This window comes from Mus caroli, unplaced genomic scaffold (assembly GCF_978045245.1).
Source record: "Mus caroli unplaced genomic scaffold, Mus_caroli_1 scaffold_15, whole genome shotgun sequence".
Classification (NCBI taxonomy): Eukaryota; Metazoa; Chordata; class Mammalia; order Rodentia; family Muridae; genus Mus; species Mus caroli.
This window is the reverse complement of record NW_028227270.1, coordinates 56,059,981-56,080,896: the sequence shown is the minus strand read 5'-3', so window position 1 is coordinate 56,080,896 and position 20,916 is coordinate 56,059,981. Positions and strand designations below refer to the sequence as shown.

The window sequence follows — 20,916 nt, the reverse complement described above, 5'->3', positions numbered from 1 at the left end:
ACTGTACCAGTGACACACTGACACATTAGCTGGGTGGCCTCATGGTACAGCACCAAGTTGCAAATGCTCAGGAATGCAGTTGATAATGAATAGGTACACCTTTTTGGAAGGGGAGAAAGGGAAGAAATAAGAATACCAGGCACCCTGTGAGGGAAGTGAACCGTGAAAGATGTGAAAACACTGCTGGGGATGTTCACCAAGCATCTCTATAATGCCTTGGGGTACCAGGCAAGTAGGTGTTGTTACCCCATGGTACCTCCCAGGCCTACTATGCACCTGTAGAACCTATCACACTGCTGAAGTTAACGGATGGTCTTTGGCCCCTAGGAGGTACTCACCAGGCTTGGAACAAGTTGGCCCCCCTCTCAACCATCCACAGAGGTGATGTGACACCCAAGGGAAATAATGGAAGAATGAGACAGACACATTTGCTGGGTGGCTGAGGCACCAGCCTAAAAAAATCAGGCTTACATTGCACAGGACAAGGAATCGCAGTGGGGAGAGCAGCACCGTTGGTAGTCAGAGGGGACCTCCAGAGGGCTGGAGGGCTAGGCCCTGCGGACCCCAAGCCACATCAATAGCCGGTCTAGAAAGGTTACAGCCCGAGACAGCCAGCCATCACTGGAAAAGGAGGAGATGGTTAAGCTGTTCTCAAATCTGTTCTCATCCCCAGTCCAGGGCAAGCCATTGTGCTCAAGGCAAGGCACAGCCAGTGAGACCTTTGCAGAACTGTCACTGGCTCCCCTTCCCTGCCCTGCCAATCCACAATGCCAGAGGACTTGCCCACCCCAGGCCTAAGGTGTTTCCTATGTTTTTCAGCTGGACCCTTAGCAGACCTCCTTCATTCCCAGGGGCTGGGGATAACAGGCACAGGTTACTGCGAAGACATCTAGAATCAGGCAGGAAGGCAGCTGGCTAGACAACCTGAGGTCCACCCTGGAAGCCCCCCCTTAGAAGCTCTCTCTGTTTCTCTACTCTCTCTTAAGTGAGGTCCTTTTTCTTCCCACTGATCTAAGGGCAAGGAATCGCTATCTCAGTGGGATCCCTAGAGTACTTGGGCCACTGCTTTGATGCTTTTAACAAAAGTTCTATATCCACTTAGCCATTCTGGGGGTGGAGGGCAGCTGGACCCCCTGAAGTAGCAGAAGCTGGGGGGAAAAGAGAATGGGACTGTCCAATGGCTGGGAGCCTGACTGGCACTGAATAGGTGTGGGTGGAGCTATGTTAGACATCCTGCATTCTCTAGGCACTGTTCCTACATAAGGAAGGAAGAACTGACCTGAGAAGATTTGTTCCACAAGCACCACCCACCCACAACCTGCACCACCTCCTCCTCCACTTTCTCTTCCCACCCAGAGCCTCTGTTCAAAAACCATGCTGCTCTGTGAGGCCCCTGGTGATCACTGGTAGCTCTCTATGAGATCGGGTCGATCTGGCCCTCCAAGCCAAGGGCTTCTTTACCTGGCCATTTCCGTTTGGACAGAACATTGGTCATCCAGGAGCTCGTCAAAGCCATGCAGACTTGCTGGCAAAAAGATGAGACTTAGTTAGAAACAAGACAAGGCAGCAGTTGTGGTACAGGGCAGCACGTAAGGACTTACACACAAACACACAACCAGTACCCTCAGAAAGGGAGCTGGGAAGGAGACTGCCCAGAAAGGTCCACCCCTCCCCGCAACTGCCCCACCAAATATGATAGAGATGAGGTCATACTGTGCCAACCACCAAGAACAAAAAACACTGGATAATGGAAAAAAGGAAGAGACCCCATGACCTCAGTATTAGGGGTCAATGCCCTGTTATTTTACTAACTAGCACATGCATGTCCCAATAGCTGCTAATGGGAGCTGTCAGCATCTATTTGAAAAGCATATAGCAATATTTTCACTTAACATAATACAGATGTATTAGTTCATGCCAAGCTCTTGCACTGAGTGGCTCCTGGCATTTTCGCACATCACTCACATCCTATCCCAGCTGGAATATTACCATCCTCATCTCATGAGTGGAAACAGAACTATGTAGGCTAAGCCCAATCAATAAGTAAATGGCCAGAACTAAGTTTTGTACAAAACATTCTGGGCTCCAGATGATTCTATCAAACTGCTCCTTTATGCAGGATATAATACAGGCTTGAAAACTGGCTTTGCTTTTTCTTTTCTTTTCTTTTTTTTTTTTTTTTGGTTTTTCAAGACAGGGTTTCTCTGTAGCCCTGGCTGTCCTGGAACTCACTTTGTATACCAGGCTGGCCTCGAACTCAAAATCTGCCTGCTTCTGCCTCTCAAGTGCTGGGATTAAAGGCATGCGCCACCACGCCCAGCTCCTGGCTTTGCTTTTTAAGAGAAATGTTTTATGTGTGTGTTGGGATGGGGCATGTACATCCTGTGGGGGGCTGGTGTGTGTGTGTGTGTGTGTGTGTTGGGATTGGGGCATGTACATCCTGTTGAGAGCCGAGGATGGTTTGCAGAGTCAGTTCTTTCCTTCTACCTTTATGTGGGTCTAGGATAGAACTTAAGTCACCAGGCCTGTTGTGGAAATGCGTTTATCCACTGCGCCATCTTGGTAGCATTTTTTGCCTATCTTTCCACTCACAATCCCTTAGGCAAGACCTCTGTACAAGCCAAGACTTACCTGCATCCAGCAAGCATATTCTCACCTTCGGGTAAAGACAATGTGAGTTATCACACTCAGGTGTATGCAACTACATACCAAAACTATCAGAAACAGAGCAGATCACCCAGGGAGCCTGAGGGCTTCCCCAGGCCAAGCTACAAATCATGATCAATGGCCTACAGGATTCCTAAGTCTTAACCATCAAATCTCCAAGTTATTCAAGCTGGCACAGAGGTGCATATGGAGTGACATCATAGCAGGAAATCACTCACTCACCTCCTGGACACTTTAAAATTGAGTTCCTGAAGCCTTAACCCCTCTGTACCATACAGCTGGCTACATCTGGAGACAGGACCTTTAAAAAGGCTAATGTAAATGAGGCCAGGAGGGTGGTCCTAATCCATGCTCACTGCTAAGCTTCCAAGACCAGGGATGGGCAGTACAGAGGAAAAAGGGCATATGAAGTCCAGTGAGAAGTGTCGATGAGTAAGCAAAGAACAGAACCTCTCAGGAAAAACCCATCCTGATGACATCTTGGTCAGAGCCTCATGGTTCTGGCACCGAGGAGGAGCACATTTTTCTTTACTTGTCCCACCCAGTCTGTAGTACTTTGTCAGGATGCCTTCTGTAAACTAAGAATTAGATCCATATCATAATTAAATTGCTATCTACTAGGCATGCTCAGTAAATGAATACAACAAACCAAAAGACTGTTTAATATTTTTAATTATACGATTGTAAATTATACAATTTCTACTATTTAGTATTTTGTATAAAACCATTTTACAATACACAAGATTTTTCAAATGCAACAAAAAGTATCAAAAACTACTTATGTGCCAAGTTTACAGGCTATGGTGAAGCTTTATCTTAAAAATACCTTCAGGAGAATAAACATCCAACCCGTTCTCTCAACTTTAAAAAATATTATTAGAAATATACAATTTAATAAAATATCAAGACAATGATTGATCAAATGCTGACTCGTCAGTAACATTTTAAAACTTCACTTCATCTGCACATGAGTGTACAATAAAGTCTTCAAACAATGGATGTAAAACTGCAGTACTGTAATCTGACAGACGTGTCTATCCACAGTGAGTTCTACTGGATCATCCAGGAGGTAATTTCTTACACAGTATAGGCAATCTTTTAAACGGATCTGTAGTATTTCCACTCAGTGAGAAGGGGAACACTCAGATTTATGAAGAAATGCAAGAACAGTGGCTATTCTCAGGAGGTCACTTCAGTGGGAGAGAAATCTTAAAATCTTGTTTTTTTGTTTGTTTGTTTTGCTTTGTTTTGTTTGAGACAGGGATTCTCTGTGTAGTTCTAACTATACTGGAACTCACTTTGAAGACCAGGTAGGTCTTGAACTCACAAGAGATCCGCCTGCTACAATAGCCCAGCTTAAAAAAAAAAAATAGGTTTTAAGGTTTCTGACCAACTGCTTTCCAAAATGCAAGTAAGAACTTAAAAAAAAATATATGTGAGGAAAAACAGCTGATGTTTCTAGAACACATACTCACTTGTCACTGACAGCTATTCAAGCTAACAAAGGCCTGAGTAATTCCAGGCACAAACTACCCAGAAAGCTGGAAAGGTCGACCAGACCTGATTAGGCTCAAAGAGCCTCATGAGAACACTTGGGAAGCCTCTATGACCTGTCAGGGCCCAAGCCAAGAGGTAGAAGCCACCCCTGACAGGGGGGCAGAGGGCAGGGCAGGGCAATGGATAGGGCTAGGATTTGGGGGTCAATTAAAGCTGGGGAGTTAATGAGGAAGAGCAGCATGTGGCCATGTTAGTTTTGACAAATACTGCTACCCTTGATTGTGGCACTACTCAGGGTCCGTCCTTCTTGCCTCAAGACAAGAGTTATAGCTGGGCCTCAGAATTGTATTAATCTGTGTACTGGCTAGTTTTGTGTCAACTTGACACAGGCTGGAGTTATCACAGAGAAAGGAGCTTCAGTTGAGGAAATGCCTCCAGGAGATCCAGCTGTAAGGCATTTTCTCAATTAGTGATCAAGGGGGAAAGGCCCCTTGTGGGTGGGACCATATCTGGGCTGGTAGTCTTGGTTCTATAAGAGAGCAAGCTGAACAAGCCAGGGGAAGCAAGCCAGTAAAGAACATCCCCCCATGGCCTCTGCATCAGCTCCTGCTTCCTGACCTGCTTGAGTTACAATCCTGACTTCCTTTGGTGATGAACAGCAATGTGGAAGTGTAAGCTGAATAAACCCTTTCCTCCCCAACTTGCTTCTTGGTCATGATGTTTGTGCAGGAATAGAAACCCTGACTAAGTCAACCTGTCTATAAGTCCTCTGCTCAGCTTTGCAGACATTCTTCTCTTGGACTCTGGATAGCATGAGTTCCCAAAAAGCATCAAGGGCACCTATAAATATACTTCTCTAATTTCCATTCTGCTGGAAGAGGATGTGACGCACTTACAAAGGCATTTAAAGTTCTTAAGTTAAAGGGGCCCCTCCATCCCATATCTACTGAGTCACGCTTTATAGCTACAGGGTCTTCTACCCCAGAAGTTTCTGGGTAGTTGTAAGTTTGGGGAGAGGTTGTCCACTAATTCCCAACAGGAAGGACTTTCCATTAGTCTGATCAAAGACTTCCTGGGTCCTGATGTCACTGGTGGTCAGTTGCTATGCAGTCCTGCCCAGACAACATCAAGTAGCTTTTCCTAGAAATTAATGTGTCCTCACCAACTCACGTTTCCTAAGTAACTTTAGCAAGGGAGTTAAATGCAGGGAAGAGCCACAGTGGCAGCACTTCTAGCTGAATGGAGCTGCAAACACAAAAAGGTGCCTTTTAAAAAGCACTGTGGTCATCTCTGAAGCCCAGGTGGTTTCCTCCCAAACTTGCAGACCATGAGCCAGTGTGGGCAGGCCCTGATCAACTCATTCTGATCCATGAAAAGAAATCTAGCTTAGTTCAGATGGAATGGAGTCTCCTTTTGTCTCCTAAGTGGCTGGCCTAGCTTGTTCCAGGAAGGAAGAACCACCCGGGAAGGTTCTATTTTAGACTTAGGCAGTTTGATTGAGCATTATTGGTAAATGAAACATTTGTCCTCCTACCTAGATCTTAAACTCATTCATATCCAGGGATAACGAACTTTACCTTAACTGTTTTTTTTCCGTTGTTTGAAAGTCATGTGCTGCCTAGGTAGGGGGGCTCTTTGTGTGGATTTACATTGAATCCTCATGCCTCCAATCCAAGGCCAACCAGTGCAGTTTGAGGATAGAAACACTGAAAGGGGGGACCTATTGTCTTTCAATATTTTTTACATTAACTAGACGTTAACCTGTCAATACCAACTACAAGGAAGGCAGCTTTTCAAGTGCGATTGCCTGCTCACTTGACACATTCATCTGTCTTAGGAAGGCATTGGCTGTCAATGGCTTTCAATATTGCATTTCTCCAGTTTCTAAACTGGGAGAGTAAAAAAACCATTAGCCTCAATTGTGGAAGTAACCAAGACAACTATAAAGTATTTTCTAATTATGGGCTCTGTCTTTTTTTTTTTTTTTTTGTGGCAGCAGATAAATTCTGGTTTTGCAATTGCTTCATGGCACGGGTGCTGCTGGCTGCCAGCAGGGTGAAGAGAAAAGGCACACTCCAGTTTCTGGTCATAGTCCTTAACCAAAGGCAACAGTGAGTTCTCTGACGCAAACAGCCTAACTGCAGAAGCAAGTGATTGTCACTAACATCAAACTGTGGATCACAAGGAAAAAACTCCACAGCGTCACAGAGAAAGACTCTACAAAGGGTTAACAATTTTGGGATTTTGGGTTTGGTTTTTTGTTTTGCTTTGTTTTGTTTTTGAGACAGGATTTCCTTGTGTATCATTGGCTGGCCTTGAACTCAGAGATCCACCTGCCTCTGCCTCCCAATGCTGGGATTAAAGGCGGGCGCCACTACAGCAAGGCTCACAAGTTTGTTGTTAAAGCCACCATTATTTAGGATGCTTTCCCAAAGGAAAACGCTAGGGTTGATGTTTGGTTTTGATGTAATGAAGTAAACACAATTATAACGTGACTGAGCAACCCAACAACATCCCAGCTCTGAAATCTTCATCCTAAAATGACACAAGGAAGGATTTGTAGGAACCAGTTAACTGAGAAAGGGTTCCAACATGTTGATTGAGAAATCAACATTTCCTAGCAGGTTTTCAGTAACCACAACATACAACAGTGTTTAAATGCAGTGTTCACAGATTGTTAATAAAGCACTCTTTGGTGAAAAACAAGCAGCTTGGGTACTTCACACAGTGAACATCACAACAGGATTAACAAGAGGAAAGTGAAGCTGATTGTACCAAATCATACCTGAAGATGGAGGGTACCACTGGTGGGATGTTCATCTCTTTCATATTTATAAACTGCGAGTCAGGGTCACAAGGTTGAACAAAAAATAAATACCTAAGATATCTCCATCAGATCCTCAACTCTTCTGGAGGCCAGCAGCAAACATGATTGCCATCACAGGGACACACACACATGCACCACACTCACCAGACACCTCTCTGGTGGCAGAGGACAGGGTATAGACACCTGAGACTAAATTCACAACAGCAGCTTTTGTCCAACTTGAGATAACAAAAGGGAGAGTCAGGCCCTCAAATGGTTCAACCACACCCCAGAGTCAGTGAGTGGATGAGAGGCCAGTGACATTTTCTTCATTGAATGAACTTCTTATGTGGTAAGAAGCTAAGGCCATTGCAGAGTCTGCTTTGTTCTCAGATTGATTGGCTAAATCCTTTTTGGGTTTTCTGTTCCTAGTCTTCCCTGGAGTGCTGGTCACCGTATTTTTACTTTAACGTAAGACTGTCTTAGTCCTTGAAATGGCTGGACTGAGGAGAAAAAAAAAAGAGAGAGATTTACCATGAAGACTCTAAAGTATTCCTTAGGAAAATTTCAAAGACAAGGAAGGCAACATAAGGAGAACATCAGCATGCTAAAAGCACACACTTGGTGTGATTTTTAATGGCATCCTTTAGAAGAGACAATACAACATCAACCATAAAAAGGCAGACAGGAGAGAAAGGCAGGGCAGAGAAAAGTTCAACATTTGTTTAAAGGGGGGGAAAAAGCAATAGAAATAAACAAAGACAGGCAGGCATGGGCAGCAGAGCAAGGCAGGTACCATAAGGCCAGCATGGGCATTTGCTGCAAAGCGCTCCTTCTCCTCCTCTCCCTCCACGGAGCCAGGCTGTGGGGAAAGAGGAGAGAAGGAAGAGATAAAGAGGAATTACTGGATGGTTTCGAGCCAGGCCCAACCTCTTGGAGCACTTGGCCTGTCTATAAAGAGGTCTGGGCAGGGACAGCCAAGGGCCCCTCTGGGTTCACCCAAAATCAACCTAACTTATCCTTCCTCTCTTTCTTTCTCCCACAATGTGCTGTTATACCTCAAACTCATTAGCAACTTTCAGAGAAAAGGGAAGAGAAGAAAGTACAAATGAGAAAAGACAAACCCACCCATGAAATCACTTCTGATCTGGAGATGACCCTCACTTGGAAAGAGAAGACTGAACCGAATTGGGTGTATAGTTTTTACAGACAGGAGCAGAGAGCCTTGAGTGCAAAGACAATCTTTGGGTCGATTCAAGTGGACATGTATCTGCCATTCCACAGGATGTTAACTTAAGAAGAATAGAGGGAGAACATCCTGGGGTTCCTGGAGATAATGGCCTATGAAATATGAAATCCCGGAAGCAACGGAACAGGAACCAGGAGCTGAGGCCCAGAGAGCTATGATGCAATGACAGGCAAGACGAAAATGAATTCCACAGCAATGACAGGCAGGCACTGCACGGAGATGGTGGCAAGGCACGAGGTTGAGCATCACGCCCTGTAAGTACAGGTTTCCGGGAGCCACAGGCATTAGGGTGGCAGAAAGCAGAGTGATGCATCTCAAATATAAAGAAGGTCACTGGGACAAGAGAGATTTTTCAGGAAATGGGATGAAATAATGGAAAAAGAAAAGATGGCCCAAAAGAAACTTTACAAGCTTCTGGAAACACAGGAGTGAAGAGCTACAGAAAGACGTGTGAACTGAGGTGAATGACCCACATAAGGCACCGGCAAGCCCTCTACCTGTAGATATGACAGTGTTCAAGGCTTGTTCTGAGAGAGCACTTCAGAGTTAGTATGGGAATGCTGAAAAAAAGCCAATTCATTAAGTCAGTTATGAGCTGTTTTAATAGATTTATGGTCCTAATAGAAAGTGAGAGGTGTAGAAACCCACGAACTTCCTTCAGAGCCTGACAAATGAAAATGAGACACACAGCACCAACCAAACGACTCCATCCCACACAAGCTAGGTGCTCCAACACAGAAGCCCCAGAACTTCTGACTGCATGTGGCTTCCATCCAAATGACATAAGACAAGAAGGCCATCTTATAGGAGCAGCACAGTGGTTTTTCTCCTCCAACAGCAAATCTGCCCATCTCCTTTATCATAATCCACCCATCTTCTCAGCGCAAGTAGCCAATCTTTTAAGAGGTTTTGCTGGGAAAGTCTCTGAAAGTTGAAGTCTCTCTTGATACAATGTCAAAACTCAGGAGTCAGCTCAGTGCAAAGGGAGGTTGGTGAGAATCTCCATCCTAGAAGCCTCAAGTGGGAGGGGGGCGGATTAAACATTAATGTTGTCATGGGCCATGAAGGAGATGTGTGAGTACAAGGACCTGGAACAGAGAGGAACTTTCCCACAAAAGAACCCGGAGGCGTGGTGAGCCTGAAGGGAGACAGACATGGAAAGAAATTGTAATTTTTGTTTTGGTGTGCTTTTTTGGGGGGGAGGGGTGCTATTGTTTAAAGAGAAGAGATTTCAACTAAGTATGTTAGAATTACCCAGTCATCTCAGCTGAGATATTTTTCCTGGAGTAGACTATATACCAATGTTAATTTAATACCCTGTAAACAGAAGCTGAACGTTATTCAGCAGGTTAAGTACAGGAGGCTATATCCTGAAAATCTCTGATTCTCCTTATTTCCTAGAAGTGGCGGGATGCCATGCATAGTTGTGTGCCTTTCTTTTGTAGGCTAGAGGTGATAATAAAGTACTATGAATATAGGCCACAGTACTCCTACCTCAATTTCCAAATCTCTTTGGCTTATCTCTACCCCAAATTCCTGAAAGGCACTTTGGTCCAGTTCATTTAACCCAGCTTATTTAGAATCCTCAAAGCATCCAATCTAGGACCTCAGGAGGAGTTCACTGAAAATCAGAAACCACTATCCAGGGAGGATAAGTGGAGGTCACAGGAGGGCCATACGCAGCCAAGAAACTTAGACATAAGGATCAGTAGTGCACAGTCAACCTTCCTCTGTGGAATAAGGCGTGGTGTGGTTCAAAGCTTGGGCTAAATTCTATCACTCAGAATCAAGTGAGCAAGTCTTACTGGACTAGACCAAAAGCTTGAGCACTTCGATATCAACACTAACATGTTCTGTTTTGAGACAAGGACTCACTACATAGCCCTACTTGACCTAGACCTTGTTGTGTAGACCAGGCTCCCTGTCTGTCTCCTAGGGGCTGGAATTAAAGGCCACCACTCACAGGGAACTTTTGACAGTCTGATTGAGCATAAAAGGTATTTGCACTTCCTATTAACTTAATGGAAAAGTTGGAATCTAAAACCTCAACAGTCACACAAGAAGAATCAAGAAGCATGGGGGTTTTGTGCTTCATTTGTATGCATATTTAGAAATTTGCATATTGAAATAATTATGACAATACACTTCTCTCTATATGTCATAGTGTATAATTTCTTTCTTTCTTTTTTTTTTCCCCCCCCGAGACAGGGTTTCTCTGTATAGCCCTGGCTGTTCTGGAACTCACTTTGTAGTTCAGGCTGGCCTCGAACTCAGAAATCCACCTGCCTCTGCCTCCGAGTGCTGGGATTAAAGGCATGCACCACCACGCCCAGCCATAGTGTATACTTTCAAACTGGAGTTTTAGCTCAGAAGTTTTTACATGGGAATTTTATTTATTTTTCTTACTTTTTTCCAGAAGCATTTATCTGAGTCATTAAATTATCTTTTGAGACATAACTCGGGTTGGTATTTACTTCAGTAGTAAAGCATTTGTCCACATGAAACCCTGAGTTCCAGCATCAGCACTGTCAATCAGTAAATAAATGGTTCCTGATTAATCATTAATTAATGCAATTAAATGGGCACAACTCGGCCCATCTCCTATGTCAGAACTCAGATACTATGTTATATAGTGTACCTAAATCTGACCCACTCCTACTTTTCTTGTCAAGTTGGAACTACAGTATAAAAGAAACAAACACTTAAGTACATATCTAATTAAAAATAATGCTTCCTGGCTTCTGTGGTAACCAACACTCCACACACATAAAATCCTTAAAATCAAATCCCAACTTTCTGAGTCAGCGGCTGACTGAAGTTTCTCAAGTACCCACGTGGGTTGTTCCTTTTTCTGTTCTCAGGAGGCTCTAACTCCAAAGTGAAATGTTATAAAGTCAGCAACAAGGAAAAACAACAAAACTCAAAAGCATCCCTTAGAATCCAGAGTGCCCAGAACTCTTGGGACAGTGATGGTGGACCACATCAATGAGCTCACAGTGATCTACATAATGAAGGTGAGAAAGCGTCCAACAAACTGACCAAGAACTGATAAAAGAGTCAAGTAGACTGTAGAATCTGGCCCTGTTTTTCTTCAGAGCCATCCGATTTCAGAGTGAAGTATCGATGGATGGTAGTGGTGCATGCCTTTAATCCCAGCATTTGGAAGGCAGAGGTAAGCAGGTCTATGAGTTCAAGGCCAGCCTGGTCTACAGTCATGGCTGCACAAAGAGACCCTATCTCAAAAAACAAACAAACAAACAAAAAAAAACCAAGTGAAGTCACCCCTGTCAAGTGATGGTGCCCAAGCATGATCAGGGCAGCTGCTTTTCACAGGCCAGGAGGAAGCAATGGTGTGGTCTTATCTTTGCTCAGCAGGGGCTGGGTCTAGGAATAACTTGAGAATGACATGTCTGACTTTGGTTTATGACAGACATCCAGAGATGGTGGAGAACATTCTCAGAGCCTAGAGTAGGTAGAAGTAACAACCAAGGAGATAAAGGGTGGAGCAGTGGCAGGTGTTGGGAAGCACTGTGGCAGGAGAACCCCTGGTCAGGTTGAGAGCCCGGAGGCTCTGCCATGACTCACTAAGCTCTATCTGATATGGGAGAAGAGGAGCAACAAGCAACTTAGGCAAAGTTCTCTCAGCTTCCTCATATCAAACCATGCCAGAGACCACACTTCCAACAAGAGGTATTTCCTCTGAAAAGCCAGTTAACACAGCAGCCTCCATTCCCACCACAGAGCCTCCAACTTCCTATCTTCGTGTCAGTCTCCAGAAGCAGGGTCCAGAAGAGTAAACTGGAAACAAACATGAGACTTGCCAGAATGAGAGACTTTTCTCACCTTTTAAGACTGCTTTTCCCCGAAGCAGATCTGGTGGTTCGTTTAGTAATGCCTGCACTGCCAGAAAGGTTAGGTTCAGGGGTTTTACAGCTCTGAACACTGGACTGAAGAATTACTCTGAAAACAGTTGAAAAAAGGTAAGATTATATTCACTAAAACAACTGTTACATAATTGACAGAGGAGGCAGTTTTGCACAATCACATTGCCATTTACACACAAAACAAACTTGAAGCGCATTTTTATACCAAGCATCTCATTTCTCTTTGAAGGTTATTACAGAGGTAGCCAGGGTTGTTTGCTTTGGGGAAAATGAATGACCTGGCATTCTGTACAATTTACAAACCAAAGAAACCTATTCGTCAAACCTGTCAAAGCAGGGTCTCAAATTACAGTCATAAAGACAAGTCATAAACCCTTTTAAAGTGTTTAAATATAAATTTAGCAAAAGAGCTACATAATATTCACTGGTCAGCGAAGAAAGAAAGTATAATAAACAACAAAGTAATAATTTTATGGCAAGCAAAGTTTTAAATGTTCAAGGAAGATTTCAGTTTTGTCTGCATCGTAACTACTTACTAAATCCTTAAGTATCATAACAATTATTTAAATGCTGTGAAACTTGTCTTAATTAAAATCTAAAAGCCTTCTCTTAACAGAAGACTGCCCAGGAGAAAAATCGTGAATCAGAAAGAATCGGCTACACAGAGCACATTCTCTGTAAGTAATTCTCAGTAAACCGTCAGAAGAAAAATAACAGAAAACATCAAAAATTATTGACTCTCTGCTTCAGAGCCATGTGCACCGATGTATTCGCATCAATGTTTGCTAGAGGAAGGAGAAAACAGACTTAAAAGTTTCCTCCCTTCAGAGTAAAATTTCCTACTCTTGGGAAAGCAAGCAGTAAGAGATCAGCTCCAGAGAGTAAAAAGAGATGACTCCAACCACGGAGGCGTCCACTCCACAGGCCTGTCATGACCAGGGTGACTGACAACACCCGGCTCCTCTGATGCAGCAAAGGTTCCAAAGGAAGCCAAACAGCTCTCTACTCGGCTCTCCAGCTGTACAAGAAGAGCAATCTAGCCCAACTCTCAAAGCTGATCTGAAATATTTCAGCAGAAGCTGTAGGCACATACAGAAATGTGACTCAATGACTCAAGGAGGAACCAGCTGCTCCAAGGAACTCTCCTTTCCCAAACAGGGTTTATTAAAATGAATTAAACACTTTAGTAGGCATATTACCAGCACGCATATTTACTGGGCATGCGGACTCACTCACACAGACATAATGTGTTAACAATAAGAGGACTGGCTGGCTCAGCCATAGCCTTATATATCATACCTCGTGTTGGGAACCTCCAAGACCCTCTCCTTAAAAAATTCTGTTAGTTGTTGATCACGGTTGCCCGGTACTGGGCTATACAGAATACTAACGCTACTTCTCTTATCCAATCACAGAGGAAATATTTATCTCATAAAGACACGAATCTAGAATGTTGCTTTAAGGCAACCAAATCCATCTGCTGATTTCTCCAGGCTTCTGGGCAGTGTGTGTACTTCACTTCCCTCTGCTGCTTCTTTACAAGGGAGAAAAATGAGTGGCTTCTTCTGTAACACCCGCCACTCCCCCATCTCAGATCATCTGTGGTCAAAAGCTTGGTAACTTTTAAGACACACACACACACTAATGCCTGCTCAGGAAACCTACTCTTGATCTCTTAAATTACTGAAATGTTTAAATGCTACACAAAACAAAGATCCACTACTGCTTGATTTATTTTTCGAAGAAACAGTTGTAAACAAATGTGAAATAATGATATTAGTGGTTACTAATTTCTGTGGAGCTTTAAAGCTCAGAAGGAAATTTAGTATTAACCATACCAGAGAGGCCTTAGGTTATCTGGCCTGAGCAAACACTTAATCCATTAAATAAAGGGGGAAAGCCCCAGAGCTGCTCAGACAGAGCGAGGAGGCCACCTGCCCTGCTCACCTGCTCACATGGTTCTTCCTATGCAATACACAAAATATACATTTTTCTTTTCTCTCTCTCTTCCCCAACCGAGTTTGTCTTCATCCTCCTTACCCTGTGCCCAAACCATAGACTGCTGCCCTGTCTGTGGTATTTCTAAAGCCTCAGCAGCTCCAGATTTTAGACACTGACAATGATGAGATGCACAGCAAAGTTAGAAAAACAGTCTTACGGACCAGGAGTGACCTGCCAAGCCTCAAAATGCATAGATGACTTTCTAGAGGATCACTGCCACAGAGCTTTCTGTAGGATGCCCCACAAGCCCCTGCACCATTCTCTAGTAGCACTGTCCCCCACTATGTGCAGTAAGATAGAGAACATAAAATGCTTTCTGGTCTTAGGCTCCAGGCCACCAGCTGATGGAACTCACTACAAGGCAAAGCTCACCTGTCAGCTCATAGCAAGGCCAGGCACAACAGAGCAGTGAACTGTTACCCACAAATTAAGCCTCTTGGGAAGACTCTCACCAAGAGTTAGTGGCTATGAAGACCACACTTGGTACCTACCTCAATCACAGAAAGCTTTTAATTCAAGTCAGTAGGCAGGCTAAACGGAACACCCTGGAAACGCAGTGGTGACATAAGCTACAGGAGTAATGTAACACTCTCGCAGAGGACTCTGAGGAGGAGCTCTCCAGTAGAAGTAACATTTAAAGCAACATTTAAGCTGGGCCTGAAGACAAGTATTATTAGCAGCAACTCCGCCTACCCATTCAGAACATCTTGACCACTTAGAATAGTTTGAGAAGAACTAACTATAAAAGGTATCATTGTTCTTCAATAGATAGAGGAGGCAAAAAAAAAAAAAAGTGAAATGTGAGATTATGAACTCATCTAAGATATACATGGAAACACCATTGTAAATAAGTATGTATTCAGCACGTTTTCTTTAGTGAACTCTGATTCCCTTTAAAATCTTTCTTAGCTACATGAAACTCTCAACAGAACCACAAAGGGCCAGGGTTGGCTGTGACAAATTTTCACTTTGGAGGAGATCCTAGAAGGGAATTCTGAATGCTTTGGCAATCTCTAAGTCCAAGCTGGGACAAGAAAAGTAAATTTTTGGAATGAACTGAAGAAGGGTCTCAGAAGACAGATAGAGGATGGTGGTGGTGTGGCACATGTCTCCCTCTGTGTTCCTGGACTGGGATGTTACACACGGAGGTTTTCTGCTGCTTCCTGCTGACAAGTGTCTCCCTTGAGAGAATGACATGTCAGGAGACTACACTTGTGTACATAATCTAACAAAGATGGTCTGCCTATTTTGGGGAAGGGAAGGGAAGAGTCCAGAGACTATAGAAACACAAGCAAGGGAGACAGCCAGCTACCCCTCTCCTTTTCTCACTTAACACAAAGAAGATGTGATGAAAGAATGGACAGTTCTATAGACTCAAGACAAGTGACCTGAAGAGAGCTGTCCCATGGGCAGAAATTGGGCCACCATCCTCACTAGCCTCCAAGGCAACAAGGCCCAATCTTTGCTAAAAGCAGAAACGGTGAGAGACACACTTGACTGAAGACACATTCCAGGAACGAGCATGAGAGGCGAATACAACCCCCTGGTGGACACGAAACCAGGCTGGTGGGCTCAAGTACATGGTTTTCTGACAGGTGAGAAAACTATTCCAATGTCCACATTTATGAATAGCTAGTACAACTTTCAAAACTAGGTGTTATTTTTAACATCCTTGACTTAGAAGGCTCGTTGAGGCCCTCCCCTGCTGGTACCATCCCATTCATTGAAGAGATTCAGAAAGAGAGCCCTGGAAAACAAGCAAACCAACAAAGCCAGGAGAGCCAGAAGGAGAAACACATAAACCATGGGAACCACACAGGACACGGGGGGGAGGGGGGGCAGGAGAGAAACGGAACAGGAAACTTACACAGCAAACTATCTGTCAAAGGGTCCAGATGGCTACTGTGTTCTGAAGCCATCAAGACAGAACAGCAGGGTGGGAAGAATGTAGTCACACACAATCCACCAGATGGCAACACTACACAGTGCAGAGGTCAGCACAGCTAGGGGACATCTGGAAAGGGTGGAAGGGAAAGAACAGATGTTCACATTGGGAAGCCAAAATAAATCATATAATAAAACACATAGAGCCACCTGTGGATTTAAGACACCCTAAAAGGCCCAGAGCAGCGACTGTGATGGCAAAGGGGCAGGAAACAAGGGTGGTGGTGGTCCAGCTTCTGTTGAGACAAAAACGCTGACTTTAGTTTAAACAGGTTCAACACACAGGAACAAATGGTTAGACTCCATCTCCCATCGCACTGACTGACAGTCCTTGAGCTGGCCATCCTTAGATATGCAAAACACTACACCTGAACACAAGTAGAAACGGACACAGAAACAACCCACAGACGGTCTAATATGATCAGGGGAGGGGTGACTGCGACCAGGGAACTCCTCTGAACAAAAACAGAAAACTCCTCAGTCAGTTGGGAGTTCCAGTGAACGGCACAATTGGCAATGTGGATTACAGAAGTGCACCTGACCAAGAGTCATCAATTTCCCTACTGTGGCCTTGTATGTTTCTGAGATGGTACTCATGGCCTCAGGTGGTTGAGACAGCTGGGGTAGGTGTAGGATGTGTGGTATCGACGGGGGTGGGGTGGGGGTGTTGGGGGTGGGGAGGTGAGGGGCAGACATATCATTGGGTGTGGACCTTGAGGTTTCAAGGTGGCTTGCCATTCCCAGTTAGCTCTCAGTGTTTCCTGTCTGCAGCTCAAAATTTAAGTTTTCATTTCCGGCTCCAGCTGCCATGCTTGCCACTACGTATGCTGTTGTGTCCCTGTACTGGGGACTCCAAAGCCCTGGAACCTTAAGCCTAAATAAACATTTCCTTCTATTAAGTTGCCCTGGTTATGGTGTTTCATCACAGCAACAGAAAAAGTAACTCTTAGTGCACACTAAGAGTTTGGTATGTTTTCCCTTCTCTTCCTTCTGACTTCAGGTCTCCCACTTCTCAGGCTGGCCTTGACCTTTCTATGTAGTTTACAGTGACCTTAAACCTCTGATCTTCCTACCACCACCTTCCAAGTGCTGTACCACATACCCAGTTTTGGCCCCGTGTTTCCTGTGTGTATGCTTGTGCTGTATGTCCTCACACGTGTTCACCTGTGAACACACATATATGTGCGGGTCCCACTAAGCTCTCCCCAAACCATCTAGCTGTTCTCATTCAGCCATTTCTGAGAGCATCAGACTTCTAGTCCAAAGAGCCTTGCACAATCTGCTGAATGGTAGGACATCTGAAGCCACCTGCAAGTTCCGGGGATCTTTAAAATTTAATCTTCTTGTGCTTTTCTGTCACCCTATACCCACAGGCTATGAACTCTATAATCTCAGTTTATCTAACAAAAGAGATCACTAAAATGATTTGAGTTCCAGAAAACACTTTTCTCAACAGAGTGGAGAGTAAAATTTCCTGAAAGTTCTATTTAATATGAACTTTTGCAAAAAGATTGTGTGTGTGTGTGTGTGTGTGTGTGTGTGTGTGTGTGAGTGTGTGTGTGTGTGTGTGTGTGTGAGAGAGAGAGAGAGAGAGAGAGAGAGAGAGAATGCAGAAATTTCCTGGAACTGGAGCTACAGCTGATTGTACTGTACCTGATCTAGGTGCTGGAAGCCAAACTTGGGGCCTCTGTATGGACAGCACCTCAACTGCTGGGCATTTTTACAGCAGATAACAAAAGCTTTTTCATGATCTAATTAATTTATGTACATTGGTGTTTTGCCTGCATATACATCCGTGTGATCATGACAGATCCCCTGGAAGTGGAATTACAGAGAGTGGTGAGCTGTCATGTGGGTGCTGGGAATTGAACCCCGGTCCTCTTATCCAGTCCAATAACAACTTTTTAAAAAAATAACTTTAGTTTGGTAGATTTTTTTTTAATTTATGTATTTTATGTTCATGAGTGCTTTGTCTTCATAAACACCAGAGTAGGGCATCAGATTCCATTACAAATGGTTGTGAGCCACCCTGTGGTTGCTGGGAATTGAACTTAAGACCTCTGAAGAACAACTAGTGCTTAATCACTGAGCCATTTCTTCAGCTCCCCTACAAGAACTTTTGACCAGGAAGAATTTGTCTCCTCTCTCACTCCTAACCTGGCTTATGAATGTAGGGCAAAACAACCTACTAAGAAATAAACTGACAATGGCCAATCTTAAAACAAAAAGTGTGTGTAACCCGTAAAATTTGCAATTCAAAGGATGTCAAAGTCTCCCCACCACCACAACCAGCAAGGGGCAAGCAAGGAGGTTTGTTAGACCCCACGATGAAGCTCCATTATATGGTAAGCTCCCACGTGACTCAAAGGCTCAGCTAGGTCTGTGGATGGCTGCTGTGGGGTATGACCTACCTTCCTCAGCTAGGTCTGTGGACGGCTGCTGTGGGGTATGACCTACCTTCCTCTGTCAGGCACAGAATTAGTTTGGGGATGATTATTTTGTGAATAAAAGTAACTAGAAAGGCCTCAGATAAAAACATTAATCATTTTAAAACTTGGCATTTGAAGATAACGTACCTCCTCCTGCACTATGTTTTTATCTGTTTATATAAAATAAATTACACAAAAGGTACTACTTGTAAAGAGGAGAATTCTAAACAGACACTTAAAATCAGAATTCACAAAAGAATTTATGTTGAAAATGTTGACCCTTTGTGTCAGGAACCCTCCCCGCCCCCCACACAACGTGCTGGGCCTCAAGGCATGCTGAAGAACCACATCCCTAACATTTACTACACTGCCAGATGGCTATGGTAAAGAGACTTATCTCCATGAGTCTTCTCACAGAGAAAGGGAAACACCAATAATGACAGGAGCAATGGCCTGGGTGGGGTCACTATGGAGAGAGCCTAGAGAAACATACAGCAGCTTCCTACTTTGCTTCCCTGTATTTGAATGCTGATCGTGGATGTCCCTGTAGTTGGATCCCAATTAATACAAGTGCTTAAGACGTTCATATGGAGATAAAAACACCTACTGACTATGAAACTTTATATTCTTGTGATAAACCTTTGTCTGCATTTCGATCCTCCAGACCCCCCGCAAAAAATTATAAAAACATAATTAGGGGATGAGTTTATCATTACTCTGAGGTGACAGAACATCATGACAACGGACTCAATTTTCCTGTGTACAGACTGATGACGGACATGGATAAGGGAGTGATAACAAGTAACCATTTTAATACCTCGAGGCAAATTTATTAACCTGGTCTTGACATCTGCTGTCACTCTCTGGACTGTCTATGGACAAAACTTCCTTAATAATGCTTTCTTACCCACCATGGCTCTAGAGGTTACAGTAGGACACTCTTCAGACTGTAGGTGCTTAGCACTTCCCAGGCGAGCACCTCTAGATTTTAAACCACACAAGTGATCACTACAAAGTAATGGTGTGCAGCTATGGAGAAAAGTATACAGGAAACATAACAGACAAGTGACCAGAAGGCAGGGAGGCACTCACGTGAGGGGGATAGCGCTGGCTTTCGGCTGTCTCCGGCTTTTCAGGGCCCGAAGTCTGTCTCCTTGTGTCATTCCACTGACTTCATCATCATCACTATACTACATGTGTTAAAACAACAACAACAACAAACAACAACAAAAAATAAACACTGAGCTAACTTAGGTTCTATTGCAGCCAAGTGGCTACTTACCCAGACATTCAGACATGTACACACACACACACACACACACACACACACACACACACTTTCTTCTGAATGCTAAGTGGCAGTTTTCAAAAATCAAGCTACCAGCCATATTTCAAAACAATCAAAGCTGACCTTCAGGGTCACTAGTCACAAAGCCCTCTATAAAGGGGTAAAGATACATAATAGAATGGGCTTTTAGTTTTAGAACTTGTTAACGTCTCAACATCCATTCATTACTACTTAACCTAGTATAGTACTGCTGTCTGCTACAACAGTGGTTCTTTGAAAGTTCTCCATTTGAACTACTAATCCAGTTGAGATGAAGATGGTGCCCTCAGGTTGGGGTGTAAACAGCTCCATCTTAGGAGCTTATTCCCCACTGATAATTGCCATCTGTGTTTAGGAAGTCAACGGAATGGTCTATAAGCACACAACTTTCTTTTCAGTCAAACATTTCTAGAGAAGGTTATGAATATATGTAAACATGACTGTGTGGTATCAGCCCCTAAAAGCCACTTTATTTTAATCAATACCTACAGTTTTCTCCATGCCCTACAAGGATCTCAAAAGCATTTACAGCAATAACAACAGCGTGACCGAGGTGGTTCCATTACCGGCTCAGGCTCTTGATTGTCTTGATTCTCAAGCCCATTTATGGACAGGTCATCAGCATCCGAAAGGTGTTTGGAGAAGGCTTCTCTAAGGGGGCCATTCTCCTGCCCTCTTAACTTTTGACGGAAATAGTCGCCTTCTAGCCAGAGGCTTGATTGTTTCCTACAGTGTTTAAACAACATCAAAGATACAGCTTTCCGTAAGGACATCGCCTCCACCCCCATCCCACAGCCACTGGTTCTTACAGAAGACAAAGCTTCAAGTACACTTACATGACCAGAAACTGTTGCTGGGGCCCAATTACTGAGCCGGGTCTACAGATTCTGAGCCAGGCAATGCTCTCGGCTGCTGTCATCCTGTAATGCTTCATGAGGTAGCAGCCTATCAGAGTGCCTGTTCGACCAAGGCCAGCTGGAAAAACAAACCACATCAATGAAATCTGTTTGCACATCTTCCAGAAATTTCTTAATAGGAGGAAGAAAAAAAAAAGTTATAGCCTTCTCAGGGTATTGCCTCCCTCTACAGAGGTTCTCTAAGTCAATCTGAAG

General features: G+C 43.9%; 1 protein-coding gene across 12 annotated transcripts in view; it reads right to left on the bottom strand.

Annotated features, from left to right (window-relative positions):
- Positions 1–416: 416 nt before the first annotated feature.
- Positions 417–20,916, bottom strand: part of Cdc14b (cell division cycle 14B) — an 85,808-nt gene continuing 65,308 nt past the window's right edge. For 2 of the 12 annotated variants that reach the window (XM_085831002.1, XM_085831003.1), the window contains exons 10-15: positions 20,641–20,779; positions 20,371–20,530; positions 19,570–19,667; positions 12,063–12,179; positions 1,462–1,521; positions 417–621 (exon numbers count right to left, since the gene is read on the bottom strand). In XM_085831002.1, coding sequence (XP_085687128.1) covers positions 549–621; positions 1,462–1,521; positions 12,063–12,179; positions 19,570–19,667; positions 20,371–20,530; positions 20,641–20,779 — 647 coding nt within the window. In that variant the 3' untranslated portion in view covers positions 417–548. The other 10 variants (XM_085831006.1, XM_085831010.1, XM_021179892.3 and 7 more) reach the window with 8 other exon arrangements.